The 23,855-nt window shown below is 47.7% G+C and overlaps 1 protein-coding gene across 1 annotated transcript in view; it reads left to right on the top strand.

Moving 5' to 3' along the window:
• Nucleotides 1–23,855, top strand: part of PRRG3 (proline rich and Gla domain 3) — a 189,262-nt gene that overhangs the window by 141,472 nt on the left and 23,935 nt on the right. The window contains exon 3 of the mRNA XM_086964656.1: nucleotides 9,337–9,497. Coding sequence (XP_086820782.1) covers nucleotides 9,337–9,497 — 161 coding nt within the window. The remainder of the gene's footprint in view (nucleotides 1–9,336; nucleotides 9,498–23,855) is intronic.

Here is a 23,855-nt window from a genome sequence, read left to right as displayed (position 1 = left end):
ACATATCCACCATTTACCATGCATTCCATTGATTCCAGCTTGCGTATTTTAATGTAGGTCTTGTTAGTCTCTGTTGAAAATGCTTTTACAAAGAATACATGTATGGTTTTCTCTCCTTTTCAGAGTTCTAGAGTAGACTAATTGTTTCCCCTCATTGTAGAGATAAGTGCCTTAATAGTGACATCCTGCTCTTTAGCACAGGTAATCACAAACATTTTCCCTGGGGCCAGAAAGTTAGGTCTGTGATATGACCGAGGGCCGCATTGATGCCAGCAGGGTGGCAGCCGGGGTTGGGGGTAAGACATGGGAGTTGGTGATAAGGTGGGTATAAGGGAAGCAGAACATCAACATCTAGTGCCTGAACTGCAAGAGAAACCAGAATCTTGGAAATAATTTCAGCTTCTCCACTTAACCAAATTGTGTGATCGTATTCAAATGTTTTAGTTCACTTTACCTCCTTTTTCTTAAATACATCAGTTCAGGACGAATGCTGTACAAAACCTTCTCTTGTGTTTGATTTAATAAACGATAATGCTGCTCATATATAATAGAAACCCATGCCACCCAAATTGAGTGCATAACAGCTGGCTTGTCTCTTAGTTCACTATTGACATTGTTGTCAGGGTGGGTTAAGAATTAATGTTCCTAAATTCATGTTTAAAAAGTATCACTTAAAAAAAAAATCTCTCTGCACTGACCTAATCTGATTTACAATGATGAAACGCTTTTGTATGAGAATGAAATACACTTTTTGAATTTTGAACAGACCTTTTTATACTTTCACACTGCAAGATGTAATTACAAATGAAAACATTTTTAAAGTTAAGTGGTGCAGGACACCCTTGTTACTTCTTTTCTTTAATTTAAATTAAACTTTGAATAAATGTTTGCTTGCAGTTTAACATCTTTTTAATGTTAGCGTTGAGTCTAGCGCTGCTGTTTACCAGAGGGCCGCATGTAAATATCAGGATGGCCTCATGCAGTTCCCGGGCTGTACTTTGAGTAGCACTGCTCTGCAGTGTCCCTCTACCTCAATAAGAAAACAACTTGTGATCTGCTGTCCTTGTTAAGGCAGATAAGAACAGGGGTGAAGTGTGGATGCAGGCCCTATTAAAACGTACTTCAGGCCCTTATGTTTGTTTTACAAGTCTCACTCTTTTCTCAAACCATATGAATTCGAGTTCTGGTGTTCTAAATGCACACATTTCTTCAGTGAGCAAGAAACAATGAACTCTGTATGATTTGATACTGAGTTCATATACTCTTCTATATTTTACAGTCCTGTGTGCCACCTCTCTACACCCAAACTAGTTAATGATCACCCGAAAATAAACCACTCAATAATATAAAAATTGTAACTTTCAGCTAAACAAGTAAGAGAAAATAATGTCTAAGCCAAAATTATTTAGAAAATTACTAATTGCAGCCAAGGACCCGATTATTTTTTGCTCGTGCATCCTCTGCTGTTTTCCACCGTGTTATTATCCTCACTTATCGTATTGAATTATGCATTTTTACGATTTCATAAGTGTGGGTAGTGCCGTACCTTCTTATTCTTTTATCCATAACACTTTTGGAATTATTGAATTCCACTCCCACCACCTACCTATGGTTAAAGGCTTGATTTAGTTTTAGGAGGGAGCAGCAAGTCCTCTGATTGGTGGATTTTTTTCACGTGGAGAATGTGCTGGTGCTGTTACCTTCACCGAAGGAACATTATTGCCTTGTTAATTCTGCCAGTGGCTTCTCCAGTGAAGGTGGGATTTGGCTCCACAAATTGCAAGACACTACTGCACTTCCAAAGGGTGAGCCCTGGACACTTCATTGAGAACAGCGGTTTGTTTCGGTGGAAGCTTTCGGATCAGGGTGGTTTTCTACCTTACCTAGGTGATGTTCAAATCTATATGTATTCTTTGCTACCCTGCTTTCAAAAGAGATATTTCTTAAACTGTTTGAGAAGTCCTAATTTAGATAAGCTCTTTTGTAGTGATAGATTGACATTGAGAACAGGACGCTCCCGTTCAGCATCAGGACTGATAGTTCTCTTCAGGGAGTTTATTCCAGTTGAATTTCTTCACTTTGACTGCAAGTGACACAGTACATTTAGGTCTTGGGTATTTCCAAACAAATTTGGTATGGAAATGTCCACAGGAAAGAAAAATGTCCTTCTTGAGTCCCCTCGCTCACCAGGGTTTCCCCAAGGTGACATGTTTCATCATAGGGGCCATCCCAGCTCTCTACGAACTGGGGCATGCTGGGACTTTTAAAAATACCTTCCTAGTGGGCGAACTAATTTATTGTTGCTCCTAGATTGGTATGTCTAAAAACGGGGTGTGATACAAGTAATCCTAACTATAATGGGCTAGTGATCCTTAGTATGAATCAACATGTTTCGAGCTTACCCCAAGCTCTTCCTCTGGACCACACAGGGACCAGCCCTGTGTTTGCCACTCCTAAATAAGGTAATCTACACAAAATTAATGAACAAGTGAGTGAACGCTGCGACTAATAAAGCAATGCGTTATTTATATACATATGCTCAATAATTTTTCTTGTAGTATTTCTACAGAAGCAAAACTTTGCCCCATGGACCGTGGGAGGCGAGGAACTCTGAATCCTAGGTTTCTGTTAAGAGTGCCTTGCGGGACAATACCTAAAACATCTCCCCATTGGACCGCATCTTGAGACGTGAAAAAGGATTGAGCGTATGTATGTAAATATTAAATGCTTTATTAGTTGCAGCGTTCACTCACTTATTTATTAATTTTGTTTAGATTACCATATTTAGGTTATTTAGGAGTGGCAAACACAGGGCTGGTCCCTGTGTGGTCCCGCGGAAGAGCTTGGGGTAAGCTCAAAATATGTTGATGCATACTAAGGATCACTAGCCCATTATAGTTAGGATTACTTGCATCACACCCCGTTTTTAGACATACCAATCTAGGAGCAACAATAAATTATTTTACCCACTAGGAAGGTATGTTTGATTTACTTTAGCCCACTCCACCACACCTTTGCACTACACATAGGGCCCGATGTAGGTGGCCTTTACCGGTCGGTAACGGCCGATTTCGGCCGTTACCGACCGGTAAATGGGTCAATGAGATGTAGGGGGACCTTGTTTACCGATTCGGTATATTTACAGAGTCGGTAAAGTTACCGAATCTGTAAAATACCGAATCGGTATTCATACCGATTCGGTATTTTACATATGTAGGTGGGACTCTTCTGAGTCCCAGAGGCCTTACAGAATCGGTATTTTACCATGAAATAAAACCTCATGGTAAAATACCGATTCCGGTGTGCATGCACATGTGTGCATGCACACCTATGCCATGTGACAGGCAGACCTGCCCTTAGGGCATGTATGCCTGCCACATGGCACCCACGCCTGTTTACGGGGTGCCAGGGGGTGTCAAAGTGACACCCCCTGCACCCTTGTGAAATTCGGTATTTACCGATTCGGTAAATACCGAATCGGTAAAGCCTATTGATTCCTATGGGCTTTTAAGCCCATAGGAATCAATAGGCTTTACCGATTCGGTATTTACCGAATCGGTAAATACCGAATTTTACCGATTCGGTAAAAGGGAACATCTGGATTCCCTACATACCAACCCCTCACATTTACCGAATCTTAATTACTGAATCGGTAAAATTCGGTAATTTTCGGTAATTAAGATTCGGTAAATGTTACTTACCTACATCTGGCCCATAGTCTTCCATGAAAGTGCTCCTAAGTAAATCTCACAAGTCGCAGCACGCTCCAGTTCATAGAGAGCTGGGATGGCCCCTATAATGAAGCATGTCACCGTGGGGAAACCCTTGTGAGTGAGGGGACTCAAGAAATAAATTTGTCTTTCCTGTATACATTTCCATACCAAATTTGTTTGGAAATCCTATCCCACTTAATGGCTAGGTCCTTTACCCAATACTTTAGGGTTTTAGTTTCCGTATGATAATGGAGGGCGGATCTAGCTCATAAAAAATCTCTGCCTCCCCCCCTAGATTTTGTTTTGACAGTACATTTGGGTACACTACCCAGGAAAGGTTCAAGAGAAACTCTTTCTGGTACTGTATAAACAATTCAGGTTTGTTAACACCATTGGATTCCTGTCATTTAAAGCATACAACTCAAGGGTCTTTGTATGGTACATATCGACCTTTATGGTTCTGGGCCCAAATGCCTATGTGTATGGAATGTGGCATCAATCTCTTGTAGAAATCTTTACGGGGAGGGGGTGTCACTTTAAGTGATGCACCGAGTGAAAGGACATGTTCAAGTGGTAAAGCACTGTCCTTTGCGGCCTCCATCTACTGAACTGCAACCCCTTGCCTTAATATAATACGACAGTAATTCTACACTTGACAAGGTCCTTTGACTTTCGTGTTCTGTTAGTTGTGTACTCAGTGTTTTTGGTTTTTTTTTTTTGCAGTGTAGCACCAGGAAGTCTGAGCAAAAATGCATTTTTCAAGTACTTGACACACACATGCAACCTACTGTAGGCAGTTCATCTCTTACAACATAGCCCTGACTGCTATTTACATAGGGAGGATTATGGGTTTTCAGGTGGGTACCTTGTGTCCCCTTATCCATGCTTCTGCCTTGATGGGTTCTCAGGTAGGTACCATGAGTCCCCTTATCCATGCTTCTGCCTTGCAGAAGATTACAGATAGTGTGCATGCGAGTGAGAGTGCACAGCTAAGTGTGTTCGTCTTAATGATGAGTGAGAGAAAGAGTGGGTGCTCTTGAAAGAAAGACTAAGCACCCGAGAGAGCACCGACTGGGGAGACCATGACCTACTTAGAGAGGCACGAAAAGAGAGCGCAAGAGGCAACGTACACATCCTAAAGGAAGCTAAACAAGCATTGGAAATGCAATAGGTCTCGAACCATTAGAGTTAGTGCTTTTAGAATTGTTTATGGGTTTTTTTGTAAATGTTTAGCATTTTTGTTTCCTGTAGCCAATGCTAAAGTATTACAAATAAAAAAAGCCATAAACATTTCTAAAAGCTCTAACTGAAATGGTCTGAGAACTATTGCACTGTGTGAGGGTGAGGGTGAGGGTGAGTGTGAGTGGGTGTGAGTGAGGGTGAGGGTGAGGGTGAGTGAGGGTGAGTGAGGGTGAGGGGTTGAGGGTGAGGGTGAGTGAGGGTGAGGGTGAGTGAGGGTGAGGGGTTTTGGGTGAGTGAGGGTGAGGGGGAGTAGTTGAGGCTGAGTGAGAGTGAGGGTGAGTGAGAGTGAGGGTGAGTGAGGGGTTGAGGGTGAGGGGTTGAGGGTGAGTGAGTGAGTGAGGGGTTCAGGGTGAGTGAGGGTGAGGGTGAGTGAGGGTGAGGGGTTGAGGGTGAGTGAGGATGAGTGAGGGTGAGTGAGGGGTTGAGGGTGAGGGGTTGAGGGTGAGTGAGGGGTTGAGGGTGAGTGAGGGTGAGTGAGGGTGAGGGGTTGAGGGGGAGGGGTCGAGGGGGAGGGGTTGAGGGTGAGTGAGGGTGAGTGAGGGGTTGAGGGTGAGTGAGTGAGGGTGAGGGGTTGAGGGTGGGTGAGGGTTTGAGGGTGAGGGTTTGAGGGTGAGGGGTTGAGGGTGAGTGAGTGAGGGTGAGGGGTTGAGGGGTTAAGGGTGAGGGGTTGAGGGTGAGTGAGGTTGAGGGTGGTTGAGTGAGGACGAGTGAGAGCGAGGGTGAGTGAGGGGTTGAGGGTGAGGGGTTGAGGGTGAGTGAGTGAGGGTGAGGGGTTGAGGGTGAGTGAGGGTGAGGGTGAGTGAGGGTGAGGGGTTGAGGGTGAGTGAGGGGTTGAGGGTGAGGGGGGTGAGGGGTTGAGGGTGAGTGAGGGGTTGAGGGTGAGTGAGGGAGGGTGAGGGGTTGAGGGGGAGGGGTCGAGGGGGAGGGGTTGAGGGTGAGTGAGGGTGAGTGAGTGAGGGTGAGGGGTTGAGGGTGAGTGAGTGAGGGTGAGGGGTTGAGGGTGAGTGAGTGAGGGTGAGGGGTTGAGGGTGAGTGAGTGAGGGTGAGGGGTTGAGGGTGAGGGGTTGAGGGTGAGTGAGGTTGAGGGTGGTTGAGTGAGGATGAGTGAGAGTGAGGGTGAGTGAGGGGTTGAGGGTGAGTGAGTGAGGGTGAGGGGTTGAGGGTGAGTGAGGTGGGTGAGGGGTTGAGGGTGAGTGAGGATGAGTGAGAGTGAGGGTGAGTGAGGGGTTGAGGGTGAGGGGTTGAGGGTGAGAGGTTGAGGGTGAGTGAGGGTGAGGGTGAGTGAGGGTGAGGGGTTGAGGGTGAGTGAGGGTGAGTGAGGGTGAGGGGTTGAGGGTGAGTGAGGATGAGTGAGGGTGAGGGGTTGAGGGTGAGTGAGGATGAGTGAGAGTGAGGGGTTGAGGGTGAGTGAGGGGTTGAGGGTGAGTGATGGTGAGGGTGGGTGAGGGGTTGAGGGTGAGGGGTTGAGGGTGAGTGAGGGGTTGAGGGTGAGTGAGGGTGAGGGGTTGAGGGGGAGGGGTCGAGGGGGAGGGGTTGAGGGTGAGTGAGGGTGAGTGAGTGAGGGTGAGGGGTTGAGGGTGAGTGAGTGAGGGTGAGGGGTTGAGGGTGGGTGAGTGAGGGTGAGGGTTTGAGGGTGAGGGTTTGAGGGTGAGGGGTTGAGGGTGAGGGGTTGAGGGTGAGGGTGAGGGGTTGAGGGTGAGGGGTTGAGGGTGAGTGAGGTTGAGGGTGGTTGAGTGAGGATGAGTGAGAGTGAGGGTGAGTGAGGGGTTGAGGGTGAGGGGTTGAGGGTGAGTGAGTGAGGGGGAGTGAGGGTGAGTGAGGGTGAGTGAGGGTGAGTGAGGGTGAGGGGTTGAGGGGTTGAGGGTGAGTGAGGATGAGAGAGTGAGGGTGAGTGAGGGGTTGAGGGTGAGGGGTTGAGGGTGAGGGGTTGAGGGTGAGGGGTTGAGGGTGGGTGAGGGTGAGTGAGGGGTTGAGGGTGAGGGGTTGAGGGTGAGTGAGGGTGAGGGGTTGAGGGTGAGTGAGGATGAGGGGTTGAGGGTGAGTGAGGATGAGTGAGAGTGAGGGTGAGTGAGGGGTTGAGGGTGAGTGAGGGGTTGAGGGTGAGTGAGGGGTTGAGGGTGAGTGATGGTGAGGGTGGGTGAGGGGTTGAGGGTGAGTGAGGGTGAGTTTGAGGGGTTGAGGGTGAGTGAGGGTGAGGGGTTGAGGGTGAGTGAGGGTGAGTGAGGGTGAGGGGTTGAGGTTGAGGGTGAGGGGTTGAGGGTGAGTGAGGGTGAGGGGTTGAGGGTGAGTGAGGGTGAGGGGTTGAGGGTGAGGGGGTGAGGGTGAGGGGTTGAGGGGGAGGGGTTGAGGGGGAGGGGTTGATGGTGAGTGAGGGTGAGGGGTTGAGGGTGAGTGAGGGTGAGGGGTTGAGGGTGAGGGTGAGTGAGGGTGAGTGGGTTTCTGAGCTGCAAGACGTACCATCAAGCTCAGCAGTAAGACCTTACAGAAAAAAAGGTTTTCCCTGCCAAATTGCAAACACATGATCGGCCATGCTACAGTATAAAACTGCACTAAATACTTTTAAATATACACATGATTAAACAAAGGTGTGTCCAAAAACATCCTTCAATCACAAACGAGGTAATGGATATAAAGATGTACCTATATTTTATGCTAGAGGGGCGTGATATTTCAATCACCCTCTGAAGTCATAAAAGTTTCAAAGAAATTTGAAAAACATGGAATCCAAATTCAGATTGTTCCTCACGTAGAGAACACAAGGTTGAAATTTCACTTGCGAAATATATAGGACGTGAGCGAGCTGATAATATCTGACAATATAATTTCTCAACCTCTGTAAACAACAGTATACAGGTAGATCTAGAATGAGGCAGCAGAGAGGCCCGCGGCCAGGATGATTAATTATACACTCATGCTCAGCCGTTCCCTTGGTATCCGGTTTTCTGCTTACAGTAGATAACACAGGTGTCATTTCCATGAAATGTTCTCTTATTTACTTCAGGCACAAGAATAAAAAAAAAATCACAACGCGCCTCAAATGAGGCGTCACAGATATGCACACATTAAACAGGTTTGCATCATTCAAAAATCTCACTCTTGCATACAACCCTCTTCAAACCCTAGGGTGGTGAACGAGATCCCCTGCTAACCTAAACCAGTCAGAAATCTGGCTGCTTTTATTTTGGGAAAAATGCTCATTCACTAAAGTGCGAAGAAGGCAGTGGGAAGGGGAAAAGCATCATGGCGGTCGCAGGCTGTAAACATGGACACGGTGGACACAAAACATTCCAGAGCCTGGCGGGCGCACTCGCTTTTGTAAAATGCTTACCGGATTAGGAGAAAGTTTGGGATAAGCGCTGCTGAGGAGGGGCATACCCAATTGCAGTTCACCCACCAAAAGGTGTTTAACTTCAGGCGAGTTCTTCTGAATTGGGTGGAGATGTTATTCCAAATTGTTGAATATAGGGAACACGTCAGAACGTGGCAAGATATTTCTGAATGTGCCTGTAGTGGAAGTTCTTTTTCCTCCAAGTCCCAGTCCATGGTGGAATGTGGTTGAAAAAAAGCGAAAGAGAAAGCAGGGTAACCTGACCCAGGAGGGGGGAGGAGGGAGGAGAAATGCGTCTCGGCCGGAGCAGGGGGCGGAGCAGGGAGAGCGGGCTTTAGCACGGCGTCAGTGTTGGCATTGATGGGGGGTAGGGGGGAAGTGGGGATTTTAAAAAAAATGCGACACGGCGGGCAGGGGAGGGGGCGGAGCGGGTAAAATAAACAAACAAGACGGAGGGAAGAGAGGGGAGGGGGGAGGAGAAATGCGACACGGCGGGAAGGGGAGGGGCGGAGCGGGTAAAATAAACAAACAAGACGGAGGGAAGAGAGGGGAGGGGGGAGGAGAAATGCGACACGGCGGGAAGGGGAGGGGGCGGAGCGGGTAAAACAAGACGGACGTGCACGCGCTTTTAAACTCAATGCGCATGCGCATTGAGCTTAAAAGTCACGGGCACTGCAAGGAATCGCCACGATTCCTTGCAGTGGATAAAGAGTGGATAAGCCCCCATAGTCTCGCTTGCTCGATGCGCATGCGCATCGACAGGCGAGACCTAAAAAGGTAGAACATGTGACTAGCAGAACATGATCGACAAAAATCAAGCAAATGAGAGGCTAAGAGAGCAACCCCAAAATAGGCATTTGCAACAGAGTCAAAGACTAAGAGAAAACAAACCACATTTTGTTTAATATGACTCATAGAATCAGACTGAGAAAAATAGGTTTACATTTTCTTGATGTCAATGCTTTATTAGTTAAATGGACAGAATATAAATACAAATTACCATAACAGGGCCATTATTAAATCGTTTTTTAACTATTTTTCATTGATTTAAAGTGTTTCTTGGTTCGAAAGATGCCCACTCTGTTTTGAAACGGATTCCTCGCGCAAATGGATTTTTGGAGGAGTTCCGCCAGGGGGCGCTGGAACGGGAGTGCATGGAAGAAACCTGCAGCTATGAAGAGGTCAAAGAAGTCTTTGAGAACAAGGAGAAAACGGTGAGAGTTGCAGTGTTTGACATTGAGGGGCTATTCCCTTCACTGGCTGCAGAAAAGTGACACACTGCAGAAGGTGACCTACACAGGAGTGAGAGAGGGGTATGTGAGAGTTTGAGAGGCTGATGAGAAACTGAGGCTTTTTAAGTGTAAAGAAAATAATAAAGCAAGAGTTTTAGAAGATAATACCACTAGTACATGGACAGCAAGATAGACCTAGAAAAGAGCAAAGAGCTAAACGGGTAGAACATAGTCAAGATGTTCATGTCTAAGTGGGTAGGCCATGTCATGTATTGCACTTATACTGCTGTTTTGTAGTTCTACAAATTGCAGGTGTTTCTATCATATTGTCTACCTCCGAAGAATACAAGGCCGAGTCATTCATGTATGGTTTAGAATATTTTGCCTGCAGGTTGCAACCAGCTCTACACAATGATTAGTTCACTCTTTCTGATATTACCTGCTTTAGTCCTGTTTTCCTGTATTTCCTGTGCTCGGATAGCATATCTTGGTTTGTTGTGACCTCTACAGCGCTGGACACATGTCTTGGTCCTATGCACAGAGTTGTGTGCAGGGTTGTAATAATTTTGAAACCTTGACTCCCACCCTCTCTCCCTTGCACACATATTCATGTGCTCCTGTGTTTGCAGATAAGCAAGAGATCCATGAGGCAGTTTGTTGTTCATTGTATGAGGGGCCGCCCTTAATCTTGCTGTACTTCGAGCCCCAAGTGGTAAACTGGTGTCTGCTTATACTAAGGCTAAGGCTCGAGTGAGGCACACCTAGACTAGGGATATCCTACCTACCTTGTCTAACCGACCCTTTTATTTATTACCTTCAAGAAGCAAACACTTTACAATTCCAAAACTAGAGGACTGTATGACACATAAACAAACTAAACACAGTGCATAAAACCCTTCAACATTCAATTTTCTCCCTCTTGGCGCTCCCATTCATCCTGCTTGCTCACTATTCCGCTTTGTCCAACGCCGCATATTAATTATCTACAAAAAAATACTGCAATTTTTTATCCACTGAAAAAATATTTAAAATTGCTCTGGACTCAAACTAATATACCTTTTCCCATTCCGGCCTCTTTCATTTAACATATGGTAATAGGAGGGTGGAATAATGCTAGCCTCCTTGTCTTTAATAAATCATAATTCTCTATGCACGATAGCTTTGAGAATCAGCATTTTATGGCAAGAAAGGAGTCCAGCATTATGCATGTTCTATGCTCCTCAATGGTAATCTTGAAACATCCCCAACTGGTTTAAATAAAGTTTCAGAAAATATCTTCATCCAACCAATCGACTGTCTTCATATTCTCTTGCCGCCGCACAAAAGACTCTCAAGGCCATAGCTCTCCTCGTAGAATGTAATTTAAATTCATCAACATCTACTCTTGCCTCCTTCATAACTGCTTTAACCAATCTTGCAATAGTAGCTACTGAACCTGCTCTTTAAGGTTTAACATATGAGTTCCACAAACGGTTCACACGATCTCCTCTAAACTCTTTCATCTTACTCATGTTCCTTGATGTAATACACCACACAAAACTCTAGAAACACCTCCAATTTTGAATAAAACACAGAATCCACCATGGTCTTAGTTCTTTGCCACAAAAAATACTGCATCTGGCTGGTAAAACCTACTTCCTAATCCAACAACTGTACATCAGACATCCTTCTGAATTATATCAAGCAATTAACATTGGCAACTTCCATGACCGCTCAAGGCTGGAAACGTATTCAGTAGCCAATTGTCAAACAACTTCAAAACTAAATTAACACCCCAAAGACTCTCATATCTAAACTTAAGGTCTTTTCAAACAAATACGTTTCATCACTCTACAAATCAAGGGACTTCTACCTATTGACAAACCGTCTAAAAGGGAATGACCAGCTGCATTAGCCGACCTATAACAATTCATCTTCCTATAAGAAAAATATTTTCCAAACAATTGCACCAGGAAACTAGCAACCTGTATTTCCTCTGCTTCTACGGGCTCCAAATCCCTTGCAAAGCAACCACAAAGACAAACGTTCCAGGGTATGCAGTCTCCTCAGTGATAATTGGCAGCATGTAGCTCTTGAAATGCGACAAGGATTGATCTGCTCTGGGTTCCTTCAACTTATCTCTGCCTTCTGCACCATGTGAGGACAAGCTGTGACCAGATTGGCTCCAGTTATTTTGATCACCTCAAATCTTACCTGTTGTCAGACTGTTAAGCTTTTTGGTCCCTAGAGGTACAGAACACCTTCCAGAAGAGGCTGCATTCCAGATCGGTGTACCATAGTTCATCAGGACTGTCTGACAGCAGCACTCCTGCACACTCCTCACGCTATCTCCGATGAATGAAGAAAGCCAACTAGCTGATGCGTACACAATCTACAGGTGCTCCCCTGCAGAAGGACATGCAGTCCTTTCACTGCAGGCATAGTCAATCGATTTAGATTCACACCCAATGACTTTCGCCTTTTAATTCTGCAGAAAGTTGCAATGTTGACACTTTTTATAGGGTTTAGAGTCCATAGATGAGCCCAAAGGTCCACAGAAGCGCCCTACCCGGTGCAGACCCCCCCCCCCATGTATGCTTCTCGAAAGCAGTAGGGAAATATACTCTATACTACTAATAAACTGTAGTCATAGTTGGGGTGGCTAGCATTCTGTGCAGCAGGGTATGCCTGTAATGTGTATATTGGAGCTTTTGTAGGGAGCATATGAAGCATTTATAGAGGAAAGACTGATTTGGTGTGATGAAGCAGGAATGTTGTGGGTACAAGCCTTAAAAATAGGATGTGTGACAATATAATACATGCCTCTTCCTAGGCATGGGCGGAAAATCCGTTCCGCTCGCGGATTTTGCGGATTTTCGGGAAATCCGCAATCCGCGAGATTTGCGAATTTCCTGCAAAATCCGCGAGCAGCGGATTTTGCTCGCACTGCTCGCACTGTTCGCGTGAGTTCGCGCCCCGCGAATAAGTGCGAAATTGCAGAAATACGATCTAAGCAAAACTGAAAGTAACTACTTACCAGGTTCAAAAGTTCAGGCACATCATTAGTAGCCATTTCCTGTAGTGCTTCCTGAGGGGCCCCTCCAGAGTTCAGTTGCCAGTTGAAACTATTATGTGACCCTGCTCTGAACCTCAGAATAGTTACACATATGCCACAAAGGTCATGAATTACAGCTAAGGGAGACAAGCAGGAGCCAGGCTGGAAGTTAAAATCCATTAATCAGCCCCTAATTCATTATTGTCAGTTGGGGCAGGGCAGGTGTTGTAACTAATTTTGCAACAATGAAAGCACTTAGCAAGTGCAAAAGATCACTAATCAGGGCGCACTAAGGAAGCAGGTGCCAGCTAAAAAAATATTCTGTGACACATTAATCAGCCCCAAATTAATTCAGGTCACTTGAGGCAGGGAAGGTGTGCTTTGCTTTGCCGAAAATAATGTACACTGGACAACCAGAGGGTGTGGTGATGAAACAGAGGGTGGCATGGGTGGGCCAGAGGGTGGCATGAGTAGTCAGAGAGTGGCAGTGGTGACAGAGAGTGGCAGTGATGAAGAAGAGTGTCCCAAACAGGTTGGACACGTAGAAACAACAAGTTCGCAAAACTTGCGACCCGACAGGTAAGTTCGCAAATTGCGAAATTGTAAAAACCCTCGCGAACTGGCAGAAACACGGGCGAACACAAAAAAAAAAAAATCCGCAAATTCGCGGGAATTCGCGGATTTTGCGGATTGCGAGTTCGCAAATCCGCAAATTCGCGGATTGCCAATCCGCAAAATCCGCTCATGCCTACCTCTTCCTTGGAGATGCCTTCACCAAGCAAATGCCTTTACTATGCATGGTAAGTATAATAGGGTAAGTAAACCCCCAAAAATAAGTGGGGAAAAATACACTTATATATCTATATCTCTCTCTCTCTCTATCTATATATATATATATATATATATATATATATATATATATATATATATCTATCTCTCTCGCTCTCTCTCTCTCTCTCTAGGTGGTACTAGTTAGGACCAAAGTTTCCGTAGGAAAAGTGTTTTTTGTTTTACCAATAACTTTGGCGCCGCTTGGTGAATCTCCACGAAATTTTCACAAAACTTCCCCTTTTTGGTTCAGCTGTTGTGTTGGAAGTTTCGGGGTGATCCATCAGGTAGGGGCTGAGAATAAATGATGGGTCCCAAAACGTGTATTCCCCATGTTCAGTTCAAAATGATTTTTCATATTTGAAAACGACTACAGCCTGAACTTCTTAACGGAATTACAGCAACTTTGGTAGCAAGTTAGATGTTGGTCCAGAAAGCATGCTTTTTTTGATTCAATGTAAATCAGTTCAATAGTTTCTGAGATATCGAACTGTAAAATATTTAGATATCTGCGGATGGGAGTCCTTGCAGTGGACTTTTGGATCCTACAAAAATTTGATTGGTTGCCAACACTTTAACCAGTGAAGCAGAGTCCCAGAAAAAAAGTTAAAAATAAAACTGGACAGGGAAGGAATACACTACTGCCCTGATTTGGTGTGGGGGTACCTCGGGGATCCTGCCGGGTGGTTCTGCGGATCCGCTTAAAAAAAAAAAGCAAGTGCGGGCTCCTGCGCTTGCTTTGTAATAACCTCTGGTTGGGCCAGGTCCTGGGGGCATAAGGTAAATATAGGAGTGGGGGTGCACGGGGCACTCCTCCTAGGACTTATCAAAGCACTGGGGGCCACCACCTCCCCATTGCTAATTTCAATAATAATGGGCCCCACTGCCCAGAGAACACTGTTTTTATTTTTTTAAGTAATGTGGGGCAGGCGGTAGGGCCTCTCCCGCTGGGGCACATATATTATACAATAATTAAGGGGGTCCGTTGTGAACCCCCACGCATGGGGACTACCACCTCCTTGTGGAAAGTTGGAACAAAGGAGGGGGGCTGCACGGCCCCCACCAGAAGCCCTACATGGTCCTGAGGACCGCCACCCCCCCACGGCTGACTCCAGCAATGTCCCAGGTGCCTAGCCCTGGGACATTGTAGTTTGCTATGGCAGTGCACCTACCAAGCCATAGCAAACACTGTTCCGCTTCATGGTAGCAAGAGCGGTAAAAATGCTCTTGCTTGTACGAAGCAGAACAGATTCACTTTTGGACAGAGACATCTTCATGTTAGCAGCTCCCTCTGTCCAAAAGTAATGGCGGGAAGTGGGGAGTCGACAGGGACCTAGAAGGCCTTAAGCTCCCCTGCGGTTCCCAATGAGATGACTATGCCCCTGGGGGCATTGTCTGGGGAGAGGGGCTGCTCGAAAAGCCCTCCCATTCTAAAATATATATATAAAGGTCTGGCCCCGGGGTGGGGTCCCCGGCCCAAAATTGGCCTTCGGAGATGATCAGACCCCCTCCTTTTTAAATTTTTTTTACAAAATATCTTTTTTTAAAGGGTCAGGCCCTGGGGGTTGGGGTCCCCGGGGCCCATCAAGTTCCATGGAAGTTGGGCCACTGGGCTCCCCTTCGTAATGAATAAAAAAAGGGCAGCTACTCACTGAAGGGCCCACTCCCTTTCTCCACTACTCTGCATATGCGCCTCCTGGCACACTCTTTGTTGGGGGATGAAGTCCCCTTGGCTTCTGGGGGTCCTTAGAGGCCAGCAAGACCTCCTGTTACATCCAGTAAGCCCCAAACAGTTGGTTTGCTAAGAGGTTTTTGGTGGCCAAGCATCTTTCTCTACCACTCAGCAAACACACCTTCTGGCACACTACTAGTTGGGGGATGAAATCTTCTTGGCTCGTAAACCAAAATATTGGCTCAACATACCCCTTTGATTTCAAGATCAGTCCATACAATATATATTGGTGAATCCTTTAGTAGCAATCTCCCGCATTCCCACTGTTCTCTTTGGGATAACTAAGAGGTGTCTTTTCCATCCTTTTGAAAAGTCTACCATCCTGAAGATGGTCTCATTGACTTACAGCAACAGAAACCGAAGTGTCAACGTAGTGACCAATTTCCTTTTAAAAAGTTACTGTCACATGTGCCATTTGTAACTTACTTCTACTTTGTAACACAATTTCAAATACTGCATACAGGATTTGGACAGCTTATACATTGACTTTTGGTCCCTCAAGATATGTAAAATTTAGTTATAACCATTGTCAATTTGTTTAAGATTGATATTTTGTAAACCCCTTTGTACATAAAATATATAAAACAAATTGCTTTGAATATAAAAAATATTAATCTGCACATCTGCTTTTGAAATATTATTTCTTTTTTGAGGATTTATTTTCTTTAAAATGATTTTGGAATAATTGTGAATTTAAATATTGATGTCATACTTTGACATATTGAATTCTAAAATATAAAATAAATATACTGGTGTAAATAAAGCCCTTGCGGGCACTCTTATCTACCACACTTTAGGAAAGTGGACATTTCTCTGCTTTTAACTTAGCTCTGCCTGTTTCCACTACACGTCTGGTGTGGGTGGCAGCTATGCTTTGCGCATTCCCTATAGATCGGCACAAAACAGGAAGGGTGAGTGTGACAGAGAACTTATCTGCATTCTACTAGATCTTCCTGGGAAGGAAGAGAGAGGGAGAGGTGAAACTTTCACCTGAATAAGCAGTGTCATATTTCCCACACAAAATTCAAATTACCCCTCACCGATATCCTGGTAGAAAGGACCAGAATGTAAGGGGACCAGTGCACTTCAAGGGCCTGCTTTGAAGGCATCCCCATTTCAAAGGCACATTTGGGTATAAGTCCTGGTGCTCTGACCCTACCAAAATAGTACACTATTGGACCTGTGAAGAACTCTGCCAAGAGTAAGACTGCTGTGCTACAAGGATTGTCACTATGCTCGACTGCTGCTCTCGAAAAACTTATTTTCTACTTTGATATGCTGCCCTGCTGAGGACAAGCACTGGACCCATCTCACTTGATCCCAGTGTGACTCCAAGGGCTTGCTGGCTTGCCCCCCGTTCTGAGGTCTCGGGTCATTAAAGACATTCTTCAACTCTGAAACAGTACTTGTACTCTGCCATCCATGAGTCCTACCCTGCCAAGTGTTGCCAATCCAGTCCTTGTCCCTCTCTTGAGCCTTCAGACCTTGGTCCAAGCATTTCAGTCTCCCAATCAGCTCCCCAGCAGCTCAGCGGTGCTCTGCGCTACCTTGTGCCCATCCTTGCTTGGTTTGAGCCTGCCCTGGTCTCCTCTCCTCTCCCTGAGGGCCGATCACCGCATGATCACTGCTTTTTAGCCAGTGCTGTCCTCATTCTCCGCTTGTCTCCTGCCTGGTACTGCCTTCTGTTATTTGTTATCTGTTTATTAAACTCCCTGACTGTCACTGTGTTGGACCTGTCAGCCTTAGGGTGGTCTTCCCCTACATTTTTACCCTTTTTCCTCCCGTTTCTACCTTACATTTTGTTGGACTCTGGGTGCCTCACCACTGCTAAACAGTTCTGAGGTGCAGGGGCTCTCCCCTAAAACAATGTGACGCTGGCATATCTGCCACAAGCCCCTGCTACCGCAGTAAGGCTTAACCCTCCATAGGCTAAAATTGGGACCCCCCACTTATGGGATAATTTCTGACAGGGACCTACTAATAAGTCTGTCATGTGTGGTCTTGTTGGACTCGGGGCGGGGAACCCTTTCCAATGATAAATGGGGTTTGGGCACTACTACGTTAGGAATCCCAGTTTTAGAAAGTGGATCTTTTCCTGCCTACACTTAGATTGGGCACTGTAGACTCCCCTCCCCTCTGCATACTGATAGCTGCCTGGGTTGGGAGGTGGGAGTGGTGATTCACACCTTCTCCCCTTGGATGGGCTGCCCACTGTAGCCTTAACGGCCCTGTCTCTCGTCACTGTGACAGCCAGGTCAGGGAAGGCAGGGAACATCCCAGAACTCCCTGGACTCTTCCAGAAGTCCCTGCCCCCAAACCTTCCAGAGACTTCCACCACCTTCCAGTAACTGGGCTGTAGAATATATAAGGGAGGGTCCTGGCCTCACTTCTTTGTAACACTGCTGGACCATGAAGAATCTCTGCTGGAGTGAGGACTGGTGCGCCAGGGAGGATTGCCATCTGGAAGGAGGCTGACTGCTCTAAGGAACTGCTGTCCCAACCTGCTGAGCTGTCCTACTGCCTGCTGATCCTGCCCTGCTGGAGAGACCTAAAGAAACATCTCCAGAGTGTCTCCACAACCTCTTAAAGACTGTCTTTTCCAACTGCAACACTGTAGAGACTTGCCCCTGCAATGCGGTGCCTGCGTGCGGCATCACTGGCCCTGGGACCTGTCAAAACTGCCTCTGCCGCGGGGAGGGGGGGTAGTTTCACTTTATCTAGCACCCCCAAAGTCACCGCCGCTGCCCTAGACCGATCTGTGCTACGTAGCGCTATGAAAGGAACTGAAGCACTGTGATCCTGAAGAGCACCTCGGCCGCCTGGGGCCCCTGAGGCCCTGTGAAGCACTGTGCCTGTGAAGCGCTGTGCCCCCTGAAATCACCGCCGCAGCGGCGGTGACTTTGGGGGTGCTAGATAAAGTGAATCCCCCCCCCCCCCCCATAGACGCTGCTGGAATTATCCCCGAAGTCACCACCGCCGGCCCGGACTGAGTAGATTATTAAAATTGCCCCCGGGGTGCTGAGTGAGTGCCTGCCCTCCACTGAGGAGCGGACTTAACCAGCCACTGCCATCTCACGGAATTATCCCCAAGCAACAACGGAACAGAGACGCTTCCATAAATCCCTGGGAATCCCCACTGCGGCCCCGGGAGAGGATGTGTGTGAAATAGCGGGACGGCCTTAATTGAATAGTAGGCCTGCCGGGGACTGCCTGAATTAAATAGCGGGACGACCTTAATAATATTCTTGTTCTGCGTGCGGCTGGAGCTCATTAGTGGCGGCCTCAACCCCTATGGCACTAATTTAACCAGGACCAACAGCGTGAGAGGCCCTGCACACAGGAGACAGGGCCAACACAGAAGGAGTACATTCTGGGGAGCCCACAGCTCGTTCCCACTGGACTTTTAACCCCTAGAAATCTCAGAGTCTGAGTTAGTGGTCACAGAGCGGGCTTAGTAGACTGAACTGGTGATTTCTTTTCTGTATGGACAGTGTCCCTTTACCAAAGGCTCACCTAGGCCTGCGCCTCTATGGTTAACCCGAACAAGGAAAGTCCTTAGCACACGTGAATTTCTTTAGTACTGGTCTTGCCTGGAAAATGGATTCCTTTTATAATTGATCTGGCCTGGAAACTGGATTTTTCTGATTATTGATCTGCCTGAAACTTAGATAAACATTCTTTTATTTTTTTATATAAAAACCGGTGTGGTGTCCCTTCTTGTGAGTGTTTTTATTGTGTCACTATTGGTGTGTGTTGCACGAATACGTTACACATTGCCTCTGAAGTTAAGCCTTCCCGCTCTGCGCCAGGCTACCCTGTCGGAAGCGGTGGTCTCTACTTGGACTATGGTGCATACCCCGGCCAACTAGAGACCCCAGCTCTAACACACTGTACTTTTGTTTTGATTTTGCTCTGTTCTCCCTCGTATTCTTCTTGCCGTTTCCCGCCACAATCCCTGACCCCTCCCCTCCCGCTCCCAGTTGCTCGTCCCTCCCTTTCATATGATGACCGCTGCGCGGTCGCGCAGTGGACGTGTGCAGCGGGCACGCCACTGGTTCGATGCAGGCACTCCTAAGGCAAGCCATCTGTGCCTGGACCGCGCCCAGTGCCAGATGTCCATCTCCGCTACGATGCCAGCACCTTCCATGCACTCAACACCGGACGATCACACACCTGCTTCCTGGCCGCCCCAAAGCACACTCAAGGACTAAGAGTGGGCGTAGTGCGCCTACGCGAAGCTCCGCGAAGAGGGGTGTCCGCCCACCCACACTCTTCGCGTAGCCCCACTACGCGCTGCTCGCCTCCCTCTCGCCCTCATGTACAACCATATTGTTCGTTTTTCAGCTCAGTAAAATTAAATAAAAAGAACTTACCTTGGATGCGGCATCCCGGGGCTCCTTCTTCCTGTTGACGCACCGACTTCATCAGACGAATGCACATGCGCGGGTGCCTGTGCATGCGCATTTCTTGCAAGAAATGCGCAGGCGCCCGCGCATTCGTCTGAAGAAGTAGGCAGGTCAACAGGAAGAGGGAGCCCCGGGACGCTGCATCCAAGGTAAGTTCTTTTTTGTGTACTTTACTTTGTTTAATACTAAAAATATGGTTGTACAAGAGGGAGGCGGGTGGCAGGCAACTTTGCGCCACCACGGAGTGGGCGTAGTGTTGCCCACTACACCTACTTTGTGAAGCTCGAAGTAGGCAACACAACGCCCACTCCGTGAGCGGAGAGAAGTGCTGGGCCCACGGTTACCAAGGACCATTCTCCTGCTGGAACTGCAGCTTCACCGGCATCCGTTCTGCCAACCCACCCACCGTGAAAGAACACAGCCACCTCAGATGCATTCTTCTCAACACCCGCTCCACCCGCAAACATGCCGTTGAACTCTCGGACCTACTCGACTCAACCTCCCAAGACGATGCCTTCCTGACAGAGACCTGAATGAACCCCTCCTTTGCACCCGACATCGCCATAGCCATCCCGGACGGCTACAAGATCACCCGCAGGGACCGCACCAACGGAGCAGGAGGAGGAATCTCCATCGTCCACAGGAACACTCTCTGAGTCTCGACCAACACTGACAACACCCTCAGCACCGCCGAACACCTGCACTTCTAGATCCACACCAATCCCAACAGCACCCTCAGAGGAACCCTTGTCTACTGACCCCCCGGACTCCGGCCACAGTTCAGCGACTCCATCACTGACTTATTACACACACCCTCTCCTCCACAGACTACATCCTCCTCGGGGACCTGAACTTCCACCTCTAGAACAACAACGACACCAACTCCACCACCCTGATCGACAGCCTTGCCAACCTCAGACTCTGACAGCTCATCACAACACCCACCCACTCTGCCGGCCATTCGCTTGACCCCATCTTCCCCACAAGCTTCCACGTCTCCTTCAGCCACACCACCGAATTCCATTGGACCAACCATCGCTGCATCCACTTCACCTTCCGGAAACAAACCGCCAACCACACACTACTGCACCCAACAGATCCCTCGCCGCTGCTGGAGCAAAGTCACCGAAGACCAGCTAACCACCACCCTCGCCCGGAGCCCACCTACCGAGCCCAACACCGCCGCCCTCAACCTCAGACAGTGGATCGATGTCTGCGCCAACACCCTCGCCTTGATCAAGAAACCCTCCGACAGACACACTAGCAAGAAAGCCAGCTGGTTTGAGGACCTCCAGGCCTCCAAGCGTACTTGCAAAAAACTAGAGATGAAATGGCACAGTGAACCGACACCGGACAGCTACGCAGCCCACAAGAACGCCACCCGCAGACACAATCACCTCATCAGATCTGCCAAAAGGGCCTCCTTCAAAGACTACCTAGACTACAAAGTACACAATAGTAAAGAGATCTTCAACATCGTGAAGGAACTCTCCAACCCCAGCTCCAACACCAACGACAACCCACCTTCACAAGACCTGTGCGACTCCCTTGCCACCTACTTCCATCGCAAGATCGCAGACATCCACGACAGCTTCAACGTCATGATCGCCACAACAGCCAGTGAGACTTCCATCCACACAGCCACCATCCGCACCGGTCCCCTGCTCTCCACACCACTTCTTCAATACCGAGATCATCTGCTGCATATACCAGGGCTCATCCCTCAGCCCAACACTGTTCAACATCTACATGGCACCGCTCGCCCACGTCGCCCGACTACATGACCTCAACATCATCTCCCGTGCCGAAGACACCCAGCTGATCCTATCCCTCACCAAGGACCCCTTCACTGCCAAAACCAACCTCCACGAAGGAATGAAAGCCGTCGCCGAGTGGCTGAAGAACAGCCGTCTGAAGCTAAACTCGGACAAGTCTGAATTCCTCATCCTTGGCTCCACCCCTCGGCCTGGGACGACTCCTGGTGACCGACCGCACTGGGAACAGCACCAACACGCACTGACCATGCACGCAACCTGGGGTTCATCCTCGACTCTACTCTCTCCATGACAAAAGGTCAATGCTGTCTAGTCCTCCTGCTTCAACACCCTCCGCATCCTCCACAGGTGGATCCCCAACGAAACAAGAAGAACGGTCACCCAGGCCCTCGTAAGCAGCAGGTTGACTACGGAAACACCTTCTATGCAGGACCCTCAGCCATAAATCCTGAAATGACTACAACGTATTCAGAACGCCTCTGCAAGCCTGATCCTCGACATCCCTCACCGCATCCACATCACACCCCACCTGAGAGATCTGCACTTGCTCCCCGTCAACAAGAGGATCACCTTCAAGCTCCTCACCCTCGCACACAAGGCACTCCACAACATCAGACCAGCATAACTCAACAGACGACTCACCTTCTACACCCCCAACCGCCAGCTCTGCTCTGCGGACCTCGCCATCGTCCCCTGCATCCGAAAAGTGACCTCTGGCAGCAGATCGTTCTCCCACCTTGCTGCCAAGACCTGGAACACCCTCCCCATCCTCTTACGGCAGACCCAGGACCTGCTAGCCTTCAGAAGACTACTCAAGACCTGGCTATTCGAGCAGTAGCAACATCCCCCCCCCCCCCCAGTTCCTTGATACCCTCACGGGTGAGTAGTGTGCTTTACAAATGTTCTTTTTGACTGATTGATTGATTTATTGAGTGAAAGGTGATTTCTGCTGTCCAGAACTACAAAATCTATTCAGTGATGACCGATGACTGATCAGAACTGACATATTTTCCTTCAACACCCACGCTGGAGCTGATCTATGACATCGCCACAACTGACAGATAGCGCAGCTCAACGATAACTCAGTGCCATCATCACAAAGGGGTCATCGATGAAGAGTTCAGTGACTTGGCAGATTGGCACCAAAGCTTTGCCTTGATCCACTGGATCGACGATGAAAAGCTGCCCGCTCGCATCGAGCATTTGACATTGACGCTTGCTCCATCCAAGGCACTTAATCAGCGGGACCTGCAGGAGTCCTATAGCCGAGCTTCCCTCCATCACGGTTGACCTGAACTTTGTATTTACCCTGATCCAGCGTGCCCAAGTAACCCCTAAGTGCTAGTTGACGCGAAACATTAGATTTTGATTTGATCCTTAACACTTCACAACTCTGGTTCTACTTATTTGGTTTTAGTCTTGTTGGTCTTGATTTAGTCATAAAAGTACTTTAAAATATTTTTATAAACCTGTGCTTTTATAGTGTTACTGCCTGTGTATGTGTGTTACACAAATAATCTACACATTGTCTCTTTAGATAAACCTTACTGCTCTGTGCCAAGCTAACAGAGGGTGAGCACAGGTTATCTTTTAGTGTATATCTATCTTACCCTGACAAGAGTGGTGGTTCCTTCTTGGACAGGGTGCATACCCTTGCCAACCAGTAATGCCACAACTAACATTGGTGATCAGTGGTGAGGTTAGGACTTGTTTATGCAATACCGTAAGTAACTCATTGCTCACTACAACTCTGTACTAAGACCAATATGAGGCTTTTTCAATCTTCCGTAATTGGCTTTTTGATGTTTCTGCTAAAACACTGTCTACCTCTGTAGAAGCAGCACCTGCAGTAATTAATTTTGAGCTGGCCAGGCTAGAATGTTATGCTGCTCCATCTGAAGGATTTCTGTAAGGATTTTCAAGTGTCTATAAGGGGCTTCACTAGGAAGGTGGAACTACAGAGAGCCTGATCAGAGATCAGGTAGCAGGGGATGACAACCCAGGGCAGGAAGAGCAGGAAATCCCTGAGGAGGAAGATGACCTGATTCTGGATTCCAAAGTGGATTTGGGACTCCTTGTACAATGTGCTAACGACATACCAGGAGCAGTAGTGGTTCCCAGACCATGGAGCAGGCACGGAAACTTGCTTTGACTGAGAAAACATTGGCTCTAGAGGAGAGGAGACTAGCCATGGAAGAGAGTATGATGCCCCATGTGCTCAGTCTAAGAGAGCTGGACATAAGAGCCCAACAAGTGGGGTCCCTGCTGAGGACAAGGAGTGGACCCATCTCACTTGAACCCTAGAGTGATTCCAAGAGCTTGTTGGTTTTCCCCCTGTTCTGTAGTCTTAGGGCCATCCAAGACATCCTTCAACTCTTCAAGAGCACCTGGACTCTGATATCTGTGCGTCCTGCCCTAGCAAGTGGTGCCAATCCAGTCCTGGGTCCTTGATGTTGTGTACCCCACAAGTTTACCTGCTGCTTGCAAAGTAATCTCACAGAGAAGACATGAGCTACCGCCCCCCCTACCCACCTTACCCCAGCTTAGGCATGTACACAAACTAGG

The sequence above is a fragment of the Lissotriton vulgaris genome, chromosome 4_1 (assembly GCF_964263255.1).
Source record: "Lissotriton vulgaris chromosome 4_1, aLisVul1.2, whole genome shotgun sequence".
In the NCBI taxonomy this organism is placed as follows: Eukaryota; Metazoa; Chordata; class Amphibia; order Caudata; family Salamandridae; genus Lissotriton; species Lissotriton vulgaris.
Note: the sequence above shows the minus strand (reverse complement) of the source record. Positions and strands in the feature narration are given on the sequence as shown.